We start from the raw sequence: 19026 nt of genomic DNA, 5'->3' as shown, positions 1-19026 counted from the left end.
TTATAGTCAGTGATCACACACAGGAAATTAGACAAGTTGTTTTAAATTAGGGGAGTAATTTGGAGGTAAATAGTGTGCCCAACTGAGGAAGAAGAGGCAAGAAAAAGGTTTTGTTTGTTTTTAAGCAGGGATTTTGATTATTTTACTAGCTTTCTTTAGGCTAATCCTAGAATGGCTTTATTGCTAATCAATCAAAATCTGTTGAAAGAAAATCTTCTAGGTATTCTGAAACATCTAGTGTTAAATACTTGAAGGAGGCAAGAGCTAAGTAATTATGAAGCAAACATGTCATATTTCAAGAGCTTAAAAAATTATGAATTGGAATTCCAGGAATAAATGATCATGGCTTTCACAGGAGGATCTAACCTAGCAGTTGAGGATTAAATAGCAGTTGCTTTCCATCAATCTGTATTCTAAATCATCTTCTCAAGTCCATAATCAAGCCACCAAAAAGTACATTAAGAATGGTGATAATAAAAAAAAAAAAGAATGGTGATAATATTTTGACTTAGTCTTTTCCATCCAATATCAGTATTTTCTGCTTCCTCTTGATGGTATTCAACACTGCAGTTTTTAATTAGAAAACACTGTTTCAGAATCATATAACTGTAATACTTGTTCCTCAGAAAAGTTTTATCAAGTGTATATAATACAAAAGGTCCATTCTTTTTCTGTCTTCCCATCATAATTTGAATCAGTCCTTAAGGTGCACTGAAAAAGTACATTTACTCATTACACAGTGAGAGATACACTTCTGTGAACAGTTAATGTGGATTTCTTTAAAACCAACCTGAAACTTAAGCCTATGTCAAGCCTAGAGATCAAGAGGACACAGTTCCTGAACATTTTTTTTTCTGTTTTTTGGGGCACACTCAGTGGTGTTTAGGGCTTACTCTTGGCTCTGTGTACTGGGATCAAGCCCGGCAGCCCTTACGGGACCATACTGGTGCCAGGGATCAAATCAAGATCTGCCACATACAAGATAAAAAGTGCCCTAAGCTGTACTTTCTGTCTCTTCACACCCAGCTCCTGAAGTCTTTATCTTTAATGTGACTGCCCTGTGGAATATAAGAATATTTTTTAAAAAACAGTATTTTATATAACAATCACATAAAAATTATGGATTGTCTGGGTGAAATTAATTTGCTACTAGAAAGGATCAGTAGCAAAAAAATTTTAATACTGTTTAATAATCATAATTTATGGTGTTAATTGAATATCATTTTAAGTAATCAACTTATATATTTATACATAAATATATATAATTGTTAACCATTTAAAACAGAAAACTCAAGTAACTAAATCTTCAACTCCAAAGGTAACATCCTGAAGTATGGTATCAGGTGTGGGAATTATAATTACTAATAATGCTTAACATGTTTACCAAGTTTTATATTTCTTAAGTATCTCATAAATACTGTCACAACAATCCTCACACCAAATCCCTATTTAAGATAAGGAATGTAGGACTTAGGAGAGTTCAATTATTCTCAAAAGGTCACATAACTTGTAAATAGCAAAGCTGAAAAATCCACCTGTTGTATCATTCTTAGATCCAGCATTCTCTGTGCTACCTAACACCCCGGCCTTACCACCTCTGTGGTCTATTACATCGCTAAGGGAATTAATTATCTGCTCTGTGTTTTGGATCCTCCTTTAATTCAGATATTGGAAACAAAAGGAGAGATGTTTAACAAAAATAATAACTTTTGTAGAGCCTTCAGTTATAGAACATTTTAACTATAGAAACTATTATTAGTTTGAATATTCAGTACACATTTACAAATCAAAGAACAACTTTGTGACATCTCACAAAGATTACCATATCTAGTTAATAATGAGAAAACCTTACCAAAGCATACTTAAGTAAGAAAATCAACTTATGTGTTCTACTGTTGTCCTGCATTGTCAGTTCCTCTCTTTGTTTTTTAGTTCAAATTTGAACTTCAATTCTTCATTTCTCCCTTTTAATTATAAAATTCAGTGTTATTTTCTTTCAGCTCTGTCATAACAGCCCTGAATCTTTTACTACCTCTCCCTCTTTATTCATACCCAGTTATCATTTTACTTTATTGTGGTCATTTTATAAATAGGGAGTCATTTTCATTTTTGTTCACTGTTTCATACCAAACAATAATATATGCATGACTGCCTAAGACCTTACCAGTTGCCATTATTAAAGCATTTTTAATTTTCATTAAAGTTTCTATTTTTTTTTAAAAAAAATAAAAATAAAAAAAAAGTTTCTATTTTTTACCAAGTTTATAAGGGTTGCATCACTGAATTAAGGTTATTAGTAAGATTACTATTTTGGGATTACCGGCATAAAAATATGTTGACACCCTATTGGATAGAAAAGCAACTCTCTTCTGTAGAACTGAGTTTCCAATCCAAAATGTACTCAGCTGTTAGCAGACTCATCTGACACTGATACTGCCAGCAGTGAGTATTTCACAATCCTAGTGAAGCGGGGGATTAAAGCAATAAATCAGGTAATTCAAGCAGAATCGGTCTGATTTGGCAAACAGTGTAGTCACCTCTTATATAGATTTTAGATTCTAAAACAAACAAATATCACTAAAGATCAAAATGCCTGAAAATAACCCTACAAGTGTAGTTAGTGTGATTGCAAAGTTAGCCTTTTTCAGTTATGCTGTTTCTCAAGGAGTTCAACACCAATTAGTGTTCAGAGCAGATCATGATTTATTTAGTTTAGTGCCAAATTAAGAAGTTGGCAAATATTTAGAAACCATATTTGGGGAATATATCTTTGAACACCAGAATAACATCACAGAAAGATACTCACACTTTAAGTCTAGGAAATAAATGTCCAGTTTTGAGAGACAAGACAAAAACAGTAAGATTGCCTCAGAAGGGAGATAGATGGTCTTTTGCATCAAATTTAAACAAAATTGTATTAAGAAAAATGAACTTCTTAGGGGCCGGAGCGGTGACACAGCCATAGGGCATTTGCCTTGCATGTGGCTGATCTAGGACGGACCATGGTTTGATTCCCAGGCATCTCATATGGTCCCCTAAGCCAGGAGTGTTTTCTGAATGAATAGCCAGGAGTAACTTCTGAGTGTCACCGGATGTGGCCCCAAAACCAAAATAAATAAATAAATAAATAAATAAATAAATAAATAAATAAATAAATAAATAAATAAATAAATAAGAAAATGAACGTTATATAGTCCTGTTATGATGTTCTTCATCAAATTGCTCATATTCTTTTAACTTTTCATATATTTATAAATATAGTGGCTGGAGCAGTGGCACAAGCTGTAAGGCGTCTGCCCTTGCCCGCGCTGGCCAAGGATGGACTGCGGTTTGATCCCCTGGCATCCCATATGGTCCTCCAAGCCAGGAGAGATATCTGAGCACATAGCCAGGAGTAATCCTTGAGCGTCAACGGGTGTGGCCGAAAAAACAAACAACAAAAATACCAGCTCCCTATATTCTATATATCTAAAGCCTGGATGGGGGACAGGAGATAGAATAGCAGGTAGGCACTTGTCTTGCACACAACTAATCTGAGTTCGATTCCTGGCACCACCATAGAGTCGCTGAAGCTCCACCACTAGTGGCCTCTGAGCACAGACAGGAATAAGCCCTGAGCACCACTAGAGCTGTAGGGTGAATTCATTTTGCATTATTAAAATAATGTTCATATTTGATTGTAGTAAGAATTAGAAGGAATTGTATTTTGTGATGGACAGAAAGAAATCTAGCAATAAACATTTTAGACTGTGAAACATATTTAGAGCTGGTTTTTCTAAGTATGAATGACCTGTACTATTTCCCTCTATTTTTTGTATGCCTAACAGTAAGTGCCTGCTCTGAGTGTTCCCAGTATCTTTGCTATTAATAGTATCATCATTCTTCTCATCCCTGAGGCTTATACATTAGTCCCCTCCGTATCTGTTTTTATGATCTGCTCATACTGTTTTCTCTGCCTGGAATGAAGAGAATCTCTCTCCTGTTCTTGTCTTCTACAAATTGTTCTAAGCCTAGAATAAATGCCACCTCTTCTGGGAAACTTTCCAACATATCACTGTGCTCTTCTCTCAATAAAAACAAATTATTATACACATAGAATACTAATTTGCTTACATAAATCATTTACTCCAATGTGATTTTAATTTTCTAAAAGTAGGACAGGACTCACTTTCTGACCTATCATTTTTCTGCTTTTCTATTTTGCTTAAACCATTTGGCAAGACCAGAGATAGATAGACTTTGCTGATGGGGATTTAGGTGAAGTTCATATACTAGTTTGAAAACATTTAGCTGTCCTCCTGAAGTCTAAGTCAAAAGTTTACTTGAAATACAAAATAATAACACTCATATATAACATCCTTTTTGACAAATAACTTCAGAAACAATAAGAGCTGAAAGGACATACAAAATGAAGATAACATGTCAGGCAAAACTTTATTAACTACTAATGGAAACATACTCTAAATATAATATCCCTAATGGGAAAAGACAATATTGAAAATAATGCAGAGTAACTATACTTATCATGGAATAAAAAAGATAACAAAAGGGGCCAGAGCAGTGGTGCAAGCAGTAAGGCTTCTGCCTTGCTTGCGCTAGCCTAGGACGGACTGCAGTTTGTTCCTTCAATATCCCATATGGTCCCCCAAGCCAGGAGCAGTTTCTGAGAGCATAACCAGAAGTAACCCCTGAGCATCACCAGGTGTAGCCCAACCCTCCCCCCACAAAAAAAACTCAAAAAAAAAAAAGAAAACAAAACAAAAGATATGTCTAAAAGTATATTTTTAATTCTGTTAAATAGAAGATTCCAAAATGTTATATAACGTATTATTAGCATACTGTATTAAATGTAGTTTTTTTAATCTACATTAAAACTACATTAGTTATTTTATTTATTTATTTATTTATTTATTTATTTATTTGTTTATTTATTTTGGTTTTTGGGCCACACTCGGCAGTGCTCAGGGGTTGCTCCTGGCTGTCTGCTCAGAAATAGCTCCTGGCAGGCACGGGGGACCATATGGGACACCGGGATTTGAACCAACCACCTTTGGTCCTGGATCGGCTGCTTGCAAGGCAAACGCCGCTGTGCTATCTCTCCGGGCCCTACATTAGTTATTTTAACATCTTTTCTAAAAAATTTTATTTATTGTTTGATTGATTGGTTGTTGGGCCACACCCAGCAGTGCGCAGGGGTTACTCCTGGTTCTGCACTCAGAAATTGACCATGGCAGGCTAGGAGACATATGAGTGCCAATAATCAAACCAGGTTCCTCCTAGGTTGGCTGCATGCAAGGCAAAGGCCTTACCACTGTGCTATCTCTCCAGCCCTATTTTAACATCTTTCTGACTTTTTAGTACAGTGTTTTTCCTCCTAGTACAGGGCCAATGCTCATATATTTATAGAACACACATCACTTCTCTCTTCATCTAGTTCATTATTGTATATTACCTTCATGACCTTTCTCACTTGGTAGGTGTAATTCAAAAACTCTTATCTCTTATTCATAGCAATCGTCACTATATCAAATTTGCATATTTTGCATGGCTTACTAATTTTCACATTCTATGCAGAGTAATTGTCTAATATATATTTATCTAAATAAATGTTATCTCTTTGGAAGAAGGGGAAGTTGGGACTAGATTGGTGGTTCTCAAACTAGCTTGTGCTTAGTGAGAAAGCTCACAGCAATGACTGAGAGAACCTTGTGGAACTGGGGAGAGAACCAGGGTTGGACACATGCAAGGCAAGCACCTTAACCTATACTATCTCTCCAGCCCTAAATAAATGTATTCTATTTATTATGTAATTCTTTAACCCTATTTGTCTCCCATTGGAAAATTACCGGACTGAGATTTACTGTTTCTTTCCTTGATTAGTGTTTGCATGATGTATTTTGCACACTCACTTCTCATTAATTTTATTTCAAATTAGTTTTTATTTCATGGATAATATTTTTAATAATTTTGAAGTCATTTGTTTCATTTACATATACACAGACTTACATGTATATAAATATACCTAATCTTACCTATTTGAATAGTTTTGATTCTGTAATATTCTTTCTTTCATCATCTTCCTGTATACTTGTAAACTTTAGACCTATATTATTTTTCTTCTCTCTAAAGAGTTTCTTTTGTGAAAGAAAACTCCCTGGCAGCACTCGGGTTACTCCTGGCTCTGCACTCAGAAATTGCTACTGGCTCGGGAGACCAGGGATCGAACATGTATGTCTCTCCTGGGTCAGCTGCATGCAAGGCAAATTCCCTACCACTGTGCTACCACTCCAGCCCCTCTAAAGAATTTCTTATAACAACTCTACTGGCAACAAACTAACTCAGTTTTCCTTTTTCTGAAAAAGTATTTCTTATAATTCTGGAGAATAATTTCTAGATTATGGGTTTTTACTTATCAATACTTTAATATTACACTCCCTTTCTTGCAAGGTTTCTGAGGAAAATTCAGAGTAATTCTTATCTGTTCTTCTATATCAGAAAGATGTTCTTTTCCTCTGGCTTCTTCAGATTTTTTTTCTGTACTTTAGATATGAACATGTCATAGTATAGTTACTTTGTTATTTCTCCTCTGAGTTTTCTAGACCTATCCATAAATTGGTGTCTGACATTTATTCAGTGAAATTCCTGTTAATTTTTTAAAATACTTTTTCTTTTCTTTTTCATCTGGTACTCCCATTTTATGTAAATTTTCTACCTTTTATAATTATCATAGAGTTCCTAATCTTTTTTGGGGGGGCGGTTTTGGGTCACACCCGGCGGTGCCCAGGGGTTACTCCTGGCTGTCTGCTCAGAAATAGCTCCTGGCAGGCACGGGGGACCATATGGAACACCGGGATTCGAACCAACCACCTTTGGTCCTGGATCAGCTGCTTGCAAGGCAAACGCCGCTGTGCTATCTCTCCGGGCCCCAGAGTTCCTAATCTTAATTGTTTGGGATTTGCCCCACAAAAATGCCTTTGTTTCAATTGCCTTTATTCCTTTTGCTTCTTAAGTTTTAAAGATCCTATCAGTATATTATCCAATTCAGATACTCTTTTCATCTTCTTTGGGTTCTATCAAAAACACTTTTCATTTCTCTTAGTTTTTGTTGGGTTTTTTTTTAATATTCATCTCGGGGCCAGCAAGGTGGCGCTAGAAGTAAGGTGTCTGCTTTGCAAGCGCTAGCCAAGGAAAGACCACGGTTCGATCCCCGGGGTCCCATATGGTTCCCCCAAGCCAGGGGCAATTTCTGAGAGCATAGCCAGGAGTAACCCCTGAGCATCAAACAGGTGTGGCCCGAAAAACCAAAAAAAAAAAAAATTCATCTCTTGACTGATCTTCATGTGTTCTTGCTACCCACTGTATCTGCCAGTGTCATTCATGTTAATAATGTTTCTAAGTTACAAATCAGATCATTCCATTACCCCTATCATGACCTGTTCTGATCTGCATGGTCTTTTCAAATTATGAGGGTTTTTTGGCCAATATCATGTAGAGTTCTGCATATGAGTTGTCCAGTATACTTATAGAGTGGGTCTAATATCAAAATCTTTCATCTATTTTGAGTTAACCTTTTTGTGTGGTATGAGGTAGGAATTTAAGATTGGTTTTTTGCATGTTGAATGCCCCATCAGTGTTTGTGCATGTGATTCACCTTATAGGCTCACTTAAGTCCAAAGCCAAGCAAAAAAATTAACAAGTGGAATTACATCAAATCAAGAAGCTTCTTCTCTGTAAAAGAAATGAGGATTAGACTGACTCATCTCTCTGACTAACTTAAGCTTTGGTTTCTTCACATTGATGAAATTTCTTCCCCCTACGTCTACCTTGTTTAGCTTTTAAGTCACTGGGCAAAGTTATCCATTGCTCTAAGAATATGTGTTATTGAGGGGCCAGAGAGATAGCACAGTGGTAGGAGGTTTGCCTTGCAAGCAGCTGACCCAGGATCAATGGTGATTCGAATCTCAGCATCCCGGATGGTCCCCCATGCGTGCCAGGGGCGATTTCTGAGAGCAGAGCCAGAAATGACCCCTGAGTGTGGCCAGGTGTGACCCAAAAACAAACAAACAAAAAAAGTGTGTTACTGGGGCCGGAGCTATAGCTCAGCCGTAGGGTATATGGCTGACCCTTGATGGAGCTTGGTTCAATCCCTGGAGTTCCATATGATTCCCTAGGCCAGGAGCGATTTCTGAGTGCCTAGCAGGAAAAAAAAAAAAAGAATATGTGTTCTTATAACTGAGGTTTATATCATTATTTTTCCAATTCTTCACCCATTCTTCACCCATCTCACCTCTGCCTATCCCCCAAGGTTTCCAAGGTATGTATGAAACTGTGGCTAAGACAGGAATGTGGAGAACAGGTTTCTAAAATGTTAATAGCTTCTTAGAAAGTTAGCATTATTACTCAGTTGCAACCTAAGCAAATAAAAGTAGGCAAGTACAGTCTGCTCCAAAGAATCCATCAGAAGGAGGCACTGTCAGGTATCAGGTGACTGCTGAGGAACAGTAGTCCAGGACAGAAACCCATCTATTCGAGGCTGGAGCGATAGTACAACAGGTAGGACATTTGCCTTGCACACAGCCAACCCAGGTTTGATCCGCAGTATCTCATATGATCCGCCAAGCCTGCCAGAGTGATTTCTGAGCAAAGAGCCAAAAGTAACCCCTGAGCACTGCCAGTGTGGCTCAAAGACAAAAGCAAAAAAAAAAGAAATCCACCTATTCTCTGACTTTTCCTCCCACTGTGGTATTCTGTAAAAGGTATAATTCCTGGAGTAAGTAAAAATTGAAAATAAGGGTCAAGGAAATAGTTCAGTGATGAGAGGTGCATGTCTGACATGGCTTGGATGCAAATTTGAACCCTAGCACCATGCTCCTCTTCCCACAATTGGAGATCCAGAACACAGTAGCTATGATCCTAGATACTGCAGGATCTTCCCTGATGGTTTCAGCCACTCTAAGTCTCAAATATTGAACTAAGTGTCATAGCAAATGGCCTTAGAAAACTGCCTACTCAGCCCCCACCACCCCAATAAAAATAAAAAACTCCAAGCCAAGCATAATTCATTGGTGGTCAGTTTTACCCTGGAGGTAAAACTGACTGTAATTAATAGTATTCCAAACTTTGTACTGGATATTGACTACTGTTCATGTTCATTTTGTGCCATGTACTAACTCACAGCTTCCTCATGCCATCACCTCTGGAGAAAAAAACTTTTTTTTTTTTTTTCAGAATTTCTTCTTTTTTCTCTTCATGCTAGGAACTCAAGAGAATTTTTCTCTGACCTTTACTGTGGGAATCTGGTTGAGCTCCTAAAGGCAAATCTCATGGTGTTATGGAGTTCCCTCCACTGAGAATGTTCCCCTGATATATTCTCAGAGATATTCACACTGAACCTCAAACAAAATGTCAGTCTTGTAGCCAGTGTTCTTGCTCCGGCAATACTGGCATTAATTTCCACATTTCTGCAACTATTGATTTCCCTGAGCTTGTCCATGTCTTCAGGCATAGGGGCTGTTCCTTGGTACCCTCCCCTCTCTTGTCAGTAGATCTAGAAAGAGTGGTTAATTTTGCATGTCTGTTCCTTTCTTTTTGTTTTCTTTGTTTGTTTGTTTTTTTTGGGGGGTGCACACCCAGTGACACTCAGGGGTTACTCCTGGCTCTGTGCTCAGAAATCGATCCTGGCTTGGGGGACCATATGGGATGCCGGAGGATCGAACTTTAGTCCATCCTAGGTCAGCGTGTGCAAGGCAAACACTCTCCTGCTGTGCCACCGCTCCAGCCCCTGTTCTATTTTTAAATTATTGTTTTGACCTTAGAGAGTCTCTTTTTAAGTTTCTTATATTCAGGGCCCGGAGAGATAGCACAGCGGCGTTTGTCTTGCAAGCAGCCGATCCAGGACCAAAGGTGGTTGGTTCGAATCCCGGTGTCCCATATGGTCCCCCGTGCCTGCCAGGAGCTATTTCTGAGCAGACAGCCAGGAGTAACCCCTGAGCACCACCGGGTATGACCGAAAATCCAAAAACCAAAAAAAAAAAGTTTCTTATATTCAGAGCCAAAAACCTTTGACTTTGTATATATGTAACATATACTTTATAATCTATTATAATAAATCTGGTTAGTGATCCTACTTTTCATCTATCTCTTACCTCATTCATCCTCTTCTCATTCCTCTTTTCCCAAAACTTGCCCTAAAAAATATTTTTAATGCCTTTATTTAAAAGCCCTGATTACAAACATGATTGTAGTTGGGTTATGTGCTAAAACCAGACCTTAAATGGAATGTCTGTTTAGTGCCCTGCTTATCTACTTCATTCATTGCCCTTGCTAGAACTTGCTTATCTATCTTCCCTGATGAGTTCTCAGTTACTGGCTCAGTAGCCTCAATATCAAACACAAAGTAGTGCCTATTAAGATTACTTTTGTTAGATATGTAAATAGGAAGAACATTCATGAATTTTAGATATATTGAGTAGAACCAAAATCTAAGGGATATTCTTTTCTCATTTTTTCAAACCATGTTTGAAATGTCAGTAAAGGCTTAAAAGTATACTAAATATATTATGAACTGTTTCATCCAGCATATTAATATGTACATGTCTGCAATTTTTTTCTCTCAGGATGCAGAAGAATACACAGATTTGCCAGTGAGGCACAATGAAGATCATATGAACAGTGAACTGGCAAAATGTCTTCCCTTAGAAACAAATCCTCATTCATTTGACAATCCTCACACCAAAGCATACCTGCTCCTACAAGCACATCTCAGCCGCACCATGCTGCCCTGCCCAGATTATGACACTGATACCAAAACAGTTTTGGACCAAGCACTCCGAGTATGTCAGGTATGGTGGTAATTTTGAATATCTGCTTTTTTGCTCATTATTCTACCTCTTTCACCAAAATATACTTCTATTAGCGATGTTTTGATAGCATTGTTGAAAAAAACTTTAGTAAATCAAGAATTTCCTAAGGAACATTTTAATACAATAAGGTGATAATTTTGGTTGTCCACTGAAGCAGGATTTACTGAATATACACTTAAGTCCAGGCATATACTTTGGCACCAACCATGTGTCAGTGAGCAGGAATGACGTTTTCCTGATAAGACTTTCTCTCAAAAGGACAATTTAAAATACCAGTCAAGGTGATAACTGTTAATTTTAATAAAATGAAGTATAATAAAGGTATAGAGAAGAAGATGGGGAATGAGTGAAGGAAGGGAGTGAAACAGTTTTTCTGGGAACATATTCTCAACACTGAGAAAAACCTTTGCCAAGACCTTCATAGGAACTGAATTAGTATATTCTGGGAAAATTAAAGAGACCATCACAAACAATAAAGATGAAAAAGACTGCTTAAAATTGAGGAAAGTTGGGGGAGAAAATGGAGTAGGTGTAAAGATTTTAGAAAAAAATGTACTCATGCCATTTCAGGAGTTCATAACCAGGATAAGATTTTGGATTTTTTTTTTTTGATTTTTGGTTTTTGGGCCACACCTGGCAGTGCTCAGGGGTTACTCCTGGCTGTCTGCTCAGAAATAGCACCTGGCAGGCACGGGGGACCATATGGGACACCGGGATTCGAACCAACCACCTTTGGTCCTGGATCGGCTGCTTGCAAGACAAACGCCGCTGTGCTATCTCTCCGGGCCCAAGATTTTGGATTTTAATCAGAATGAGAGTTAAATTACGAGAGCAGTGCTGGATTAATAGTTATGTTGGTTGCATCTATGAATATTTGATATTTTGAAAATGAAGAATTCTAGGGCCAAAGTGATAGTGTGTAAGAACAGTTAGGGTGTTTGCCTTGAAAGTGGCTGAACTAGATTTGATCCTTGGCCTTCCAGGAGAGAACACTGAGCACAGACTTAAGAATAAGACCTAAACATGCCAGTTATGATCCAAAACACTGTCCCTCACCCCATAAAAGAGACATTCTCAAATATGCTTGCCTCATTTAAAAGCAATAGTTATTAGACCTGAGAAATAGTTCAGCAGGTAGGATGTTTGCTTTCTTTGCACATGGCCAAGCCAGGTTCAATCCAGGCACCCCATATAGTCTCAATCCCAGGCAGAAGTAGTCCCTGAGCACCACAGAAGTAAGCCCTGAGCACTATTGGATGTGGCCCAGAAAACAAAATAATAATAAAAGAAATAAAAATAACAAATCTAAGAGCCAGAGAGTTAGTATGGGATTAAGGCACATGCCTTGCATGCAGCCAACCCCAGTTCAATTCCTGGCATCTTGAACATTGCCAATGCAACTCTGGAGGTTCCTTTCCAACATTGCCATAGTGACCTCAGTAATCCCCAGCACCCCTGCACACCACAGGGCCTGAGTTGCACTGTTTCCTCACTCCCAGGCATTGGAGCACAGGCTCAGCTGGCTGAGAATTTCTCGACCTATTAAGTACTGCTTTGAAAACCCCTGAAAATCAAAATAATAATAAGCACATTTTATGTTCATATAAATAATGTGATTTTAGATGAAAAAAATCTATTTTCCAAACGAAGGAAATAAATGGGTAATATAGCATTGTTTTCACAATAATGATGTCTTGCAAATATTTTGTTTCCAGTTAATAGAACCAACTGAATTTGTTTTATTTTATAATCAGTCTCTTACAATAAGTTGTTTTAGTTGTTTTAGTTTTAGAAGTAGATGTTTTGTTTTAGAAGTAGATGAAGAAAGTCCAGTCTCATAAAGACATGTAGTTTTAAAAGGCTAGAGTGATTTCATAGTTTATGAAATAAACTCATATAATTGTGGGAAATTGTCTTTATTATGTTAAGCTTGCCACAGCATATGATATTTCTTTTTGGGGTGTGGTGATTAGAGATTACTCCTGACTCTATGCTCAGAAATCACTCCTGGCAGGCTCAGGGTATCATATTGTATTCTCTGGGAATTGAGCCTGGTACCTCCTGGTTTGGCTTTGTACAAGGCAAAATCTCTACTGCTGGGCTATTGCTCTGGCCACAGCATGTGATATTTCTTGAAGGTTATTTACTATGTGGAATCTGAACCATCTCTTCTTTCTTTCTTTCTTCTTCCTTTTTCTTTCTTTCTTTCTTTCTTTCTTTCTTTCTTTCTTTCTTTCTTTCTTTCTTCTTTCTTTCTTTCTTTCTTTCTTTCTTTTCTATTTCTTTTTTTCTTTTCTTTTTCTTTTTTCTTTCTTTCTTTCTTTCTTTCTTTCTTCTTTCTTTCTTTCTTTCTTCTTTCTTTCTTTCTTTTTTCTTTATTTATATTTTCTTTCTTTCTTTCTTTTTTCTTTCTTTCTTTAAATCTGAACCATCTCAATGAACTTAATATATCTTGAATGCTGTCAGGCTATATTAAGAAAATGGCTGTATCAGGAATAGATCATAGATAACATGAATTTACTAAGAAACAGTTGAATCTGGATTTTTTTCTTTTTTTTAACAATTTTTATTGATATAGTGAGACTTGCCATTGTGTGTACAAAAAAAATTTATACTTAGTTTCAGTCATAGAAAGTATACCACCCTTCACCAGTGCAATTTTTCCACCACCTATGTCTCCTTTATTTTTCTTTCCCACACCAACTGCCTTCCTGTCTCTCAGGTAGGCATTCTGCCTCTCTCCCTCACTAACACTGTTATGGTAGTTGTCATTGTGGTTAGTACTCTAGCTTCACTCGCTGCTCTTTGTAGTAAGCTTCATGTCAGAAGCTGCTCCTCCTGACATTCAACTCTATTGTCTCTGGATATTATTGCCATACTGTATTTTTTTTATATATCCTGCAATGAGTGAGACTAACCCAATTCCTCTGGTTCATTTCACTCAGCATAATAGTCTTCATGTCTATTTATGTATAGACAAACTTTATTACTTCATTTTTCCTAATAGTTGCATAGTATTTCATTGAGTAAATGCATCACAGTTATTTTGCCATTTGTTTGTTATTGGGCACCTGGTTTATGATAAACATAGTGGTGAAGAGGGATTTTTGTGTTCCTAGGGTATATTATAGGACTGGTATTGCTGGATCATATGGGAGCTCAGTTTCTAGTTTTTTGAGGAATATCTATTGTTTTCCAGAAAGGTTGGACTAGACAGCATTCCCACCAGCAGTGAATGAGAGTTACTTTCTCCCCACATCCACACCAGCACTGTTTGTTCTTGTTCTCTGTGATATATGCCAGTCTCTGTGGCATGAGCTGATACCTCATTGTTTTTTCAATTTGTATCTCCCTGATGATTATTGATATGAAGCATTTTTTATGTTCCTTTTGGTCATCTGCATTGCTTCTTTGAGGAAATATCTGTTCATTTCTACTCCTCTACTCCTCCCCATTTTTGATAGGGTTAGATACTTTTGCTTGTAAACTTAGTACCAGGGCTGGAGCAGTGGTGCAAGTGGTAAGGTGTCTGCCTTGCCCACGCTAGCCTAGGATGGACCATGGTTCGATCCCCCGGCATTCCCATATGGTCTTCCAAGCCAGGAGTGATTTCTGAGCACATAGCCAGGAGTAACCCCTGAGCATCACTGGGTGTGGCCCAAAAACCAAAATAAAAAATTTGTTAGTATCTTAGATATTAGCCTCTTATCAGATGGGTTTGAGGTGAATGATTTCTCCCATTTTGTGTGTGGCCATTGTGTCCTGTTACTGTCTTCTTGAGGTGCAGAAGCTTCTCAGGTTAATGTAGTCCTATTTGTTTATTTTTGTTTCCACTTGCTAGGATAATGGTATTTCCTCCTTGAAGGTGACTTTAGTCTCAATGTCATGGAGTGTTTTGCTTACTTTTCTATTTACCTTATAGTTCAGGTCTGCTATAAAGGTCTTTAATCTATTTTATTTTGACCTTTGTGCATGGTGTTTGGTAGAGTTCTGAGTTTGTTTTTCTGCATGTGATTGACCAGTTGTATCAACACCACTTTTTTTTTCCAACACCACTTTTTGAAGAGGCTTTCCTTGTTCCATTTTGTGAATTTTACCCCTTTATCAAAGATTAATTGGCTGTATGTCTGGGGTTCATTTTCTAAATATTCAAGTCAATTTGGTTGATCTGAGGATCTGTCTATTTCAATACCATGCTGTTTTGATAAGTATTGCTTTGTAATACAATTTATAGTTGGGGAAAGTGATGCTCTCTTCTTTTTCCTTTCTTCTTTGAAGAATGTCACAGAATTTTGTTTTTATTTGTATAGATCCTTCACCTCTTTTTGTTAAGTTAACACCAAGGTATTTGAGTTTCTTTGGTACTATTATGAATGGGATTTTCTTTAATGTCTATTTCTTCTCTATCATTATTTCTATATAAGAAGGACATTGATTTTTGTGTGTTAATTTTGTAGCCTGCCACTTTGCTATACAAATCTACTGCTTCTAGAAGCTTTTTGGTAGTCTTTAGGATTTTCTAAATATATTATCTTTCATGATAAACAGTGCAAACAGTTTTGACTTCTTTCTTTTCTGGATGTCCTTGGTATCTTTTTCTTGCCTAATTGCTATGGCAAGTACTTCCAGTACTATGTTGAATATGTTGGGAACAGCCTTGTAATGTGCCATATTTTAAAGGAAAGACTTTTCAGTTTTTTTATAATATTTGTCATGGGTTTGCAGTAAATGGCCTTGACTATATTGAGAAAAGTTCCTTCCCTTCTCATCCTGTTGAGAGTTTTTATCATGAACAGGTATTGGACTTTATCAGATGCTTTCTCTGCATCTATTGATATGATCAGATGGTTTTTATTTTTCCTTTTGTTGATATGGTATATTACATTGATTGACTTGCATATGTTAAACCATCCTTGTATCTCTGGCATGAGTCATACTTGGTCATTGTGTATGACCTTTTTGATGAGATGTTGGGTCCAGTTTGCTAGGAGTTTGTTGAGGATATTTGTACCTGTGTTCATCAGAGATATATTTGTCTGTAATTCTCTTTTTAGTTGCATCTGTGTCTGCTTTTAGGAGATGCTGGAACTTCCAGTGCTGTCAGTTTTACCTTTCATGTATTCATCATTCCAGCAAGATCTGGATTTTTTAAGACTAATTAAGAGAAGCTGATAATGGATTAAATAAGGATTTTTAAGTAAAGTGAGAAAATAGAGATGATTTTCAGGCTATTCTCCAAAGCAGCTAGAAGAATGGAGCTGGGAATGATTTATCACAAAAGTATTGTGAAATCTACACAGTAAAAGCGCAAATGAAAGATTGAAAATTATGAAGGAATTGTGACTTTCTGTTTTATATTCTTTTTTATTAAAATAAACAGGAAGAAAGACTTTTCTTAGTATCAAAAGATAAGACATATGCCAAAGAGATAGTACAGCAAGTAAGGTACTTGCCTTACACACAGCTGATCTGAGTTCAATTCTTTTTTTTTTTTTTTTTTTTTTTTTTTTGGTTTTTGGTTTTTGGGCCACACCCGGCGGTGCTCAGGGGTTACTCTTGGCTGTCTGCTCAGAGATAGCTCCTGGCAAGCACGGGGGACCATATGGGACATCGGGATTTGAACCAACCACCTTTGGTCCTGGATCGGCTGCTTGCAAGGCAAACACCGCTCTGCTATCTCTCCGGGCCCTGAGTTCAATTTTTGATACTGCATATGGTCCCCAGAACTTTACCAGAAGTAATCTCTGAGCACAGAGCCAGGAGTAAGCCATGATCTTACCTGTATGGTCCTAAAACAAGCCAAAGGTATTTCTAGAGATAGAGTAAATGATTTTATGAAGGTATGTATGTATGTAAAGCTTTTTATTATGGTATTTCTTGCAAAATTAAAGATGTGGAAGTAAACAATATCTTTCAGGTTGTAAAACACTGTAAAATATTATAATTCCACTTATGAATTCTGGTATTTATACGGTCTACATCTATATATGAAAACAGACCTGGAGAGACGATTTAAAAGTGTCCAACAAAAGATTAATAATAGCCATCTCTGAATGGCAGGATTTGAGTTTATTTTTTTAATTTCCTTATGCTTTTCTAAAATATTTGGATTTTTTTTCTTTGTTCAATTTGGTTTTGACTTGGAGGCCACACCAGTGCTATGGTAGGGGTCTAGTCCTACCCGTGCTCTATATTCCATGCATTAAGCCAAGACCTTTTTTATGTAGAGCATATCTCAGCACTTTGTTTCTCCCAGACCCAAATGTTTGAATGTTTTAAAATAAACTTTTAGCATTTCATATCATTAAAAATAAAAAACTAACTTAGTTTTCTAAATCATTCACATTTCAATTAGGGATGTTATTAGAAAGGATAAATACAAATTATTGGGAATTAGAAGGGAAGTAAGGCTGTAATAAAGACATAAATTTTTGACACCCTTTTATAGCTAACACATGTTTTACCTCTCACTAAAGATGATTTGCCACTCTTCATTAGTCACAGTTTGTAAACAAAGGTTAAAGTTCCTAACTTTTGAGTTTTGCACTGTATGTTCATTTGCTTTCTATAACTCTCACCTCCTCCCCCATCAACACCAAACACTGACCTGTTAATGAACCCGAGTCTGTAACCCGAGGCTTGGAGAAAGTTTTAGGAGAAACTAAATTCTAATACTTTAAGATATACTTGCATATGAGTACATGTTGTACCTAAAAGTTATAATATATGGTCAATTTACTGAGACTTCCTTTTTTTACCAGTCAGCAATGACTGAAAGGCTTTGTAATAAGAAAAGCCTATTTCTGAAGGAATCTTCTTTTTTTTTTTTTTTTGTAATGGTTTTTATTTATTTTTTTTTTTTCAAACAGAAAAATCTTCTTTTAAAGTCTAAGAAAAAGTGGCTCGGGCACTTTTATATTCTTTATTAGACTTTTTTTAAATGTATTGTGGTATAGGAAGTTACAGTAGTGTTGAAATTTATGGTATTGGTTTACCAAATTACTACATTCCACCACCACCAAAATGTCCTAGTCCCTCCACCACTGTCCTATGACTCTTTTAGTATGTTCTTCTTACTCCTCTCATACAGTTATATAACAACATGCATATGTACATGTATATATATGCTTATATTTCTGGAACATTTTGATCCTTCTAAACAGAAGCAAACAAGTAATATTTCCTTTCATTAAAAAGTAGTATGCTTGCTGGGAGCTGTGGTGGAGGGAGGTCAGCACTGGTGGTGTGAAGATCCTACTTTACTGTCACTATGTTACCGAAATACAACTGTGAAAAACTTGTAAAAATAAAATAAAAATTAAAAAGTAGTATGCTTTAAACTTTAAAGCATAGAAAAATTCAATTACAGTTATTTTGAATGATTGTATCTTAGCCCCTACAAATGAGATTTTTGTATTTTAAATAAGCAAATTTTACTTAGTTTATTTTTACTTTAAAATATTTTAAGATAAAACAATACCACAATATTTCTCTTGTTTCTCCTAATATCTTGCCTTAATATATTGTGTCAGAACTAGTCCATTCATACCACTTACTCTAACAGATCTCATTCAGATTTCGTCAATTTGAATTTTATCTGAATAATACCCTTGTGTGGACTGAGAATCCTGTTCAGGACCACATAGTGCCTTTAGTTGTCATCTCTCACTAATCTTGTCTTTTACATCTTGAATCTTTGGAAAAATCACTGACCCTAACCAGTAATTGTAGAGAGTTGTGCTTCAGGTTGGATTTGCTAAACGATTTCTGATAATTACACTGAAGTTACATATTTTTATCATGATTACTGCAGAAGTGATAAGTTTTCCTTCTCTTCATAGTGTATCTCACTATGATGATGTTAATGTTTATACTTGAAATGATTCTACAGACTACTTGGCTTTGAATCCATTATTTTTTTCAGAGGGTTAATAATAACTTGATGGGTGAGACCTACAGGTTATATACATGTCTTATTTTTCATGAGATCTATTTTAATTTATAATAACTTTTGCCTTGAAATATTCTCATGACTTTTAATTTTCATCATCCTTAAAATTCTACTTTAAGAAAGAATAAGACTCAGAGCGATAACACAGCAGGTTGAGTGTTTGCCAAGTTGTGCACGTGGCTGACCTGGATTCAATCCCAGGCATATGATAAA

The 19026-nt window shown here is 36.5% G+C and overlaps 1 protein-coding gene across 1 annotated transcript in view; it reads left to right on the top strand.

The window, feature by feature from the left end:
• Nucleotides 1-19026, top strand: part of ASCC3 (activating signal cointegrator 1 complex subunit 3) — a 329628-nt gene that overhangs the window by 288180 nt on the left and 22422 nt on the right. The window contains exon 36 of the mRNA XM_049771320.1: nucleotides 10617-10841. Coding sequence (XP_049627277.1) covers nucleotides 10617-10841 — 225 coding nt within the window. The remainder of the gene's footprint in view (nucleotides 1-10616; nucleotides 10842-19026) is intronic.

The sequence above is a fragment of the Suncus etruscus genome, chromosome 4 (genome assembly GCF_024139225.1).
Source record: "Suncus etruscus isolate mSunEtr1 chromosome 4, mSunEtr1.pri.cur, whole genome shotgun sequence".
NCBI lineage: Eukaryota > Metazoa > Chordata > Mammalia > Eulipotyphla > Soricidae > Suncus > Suncus etruscus.
This window is presented reverse-complemented; position numbering and strand designations above follow the sequence as displayed.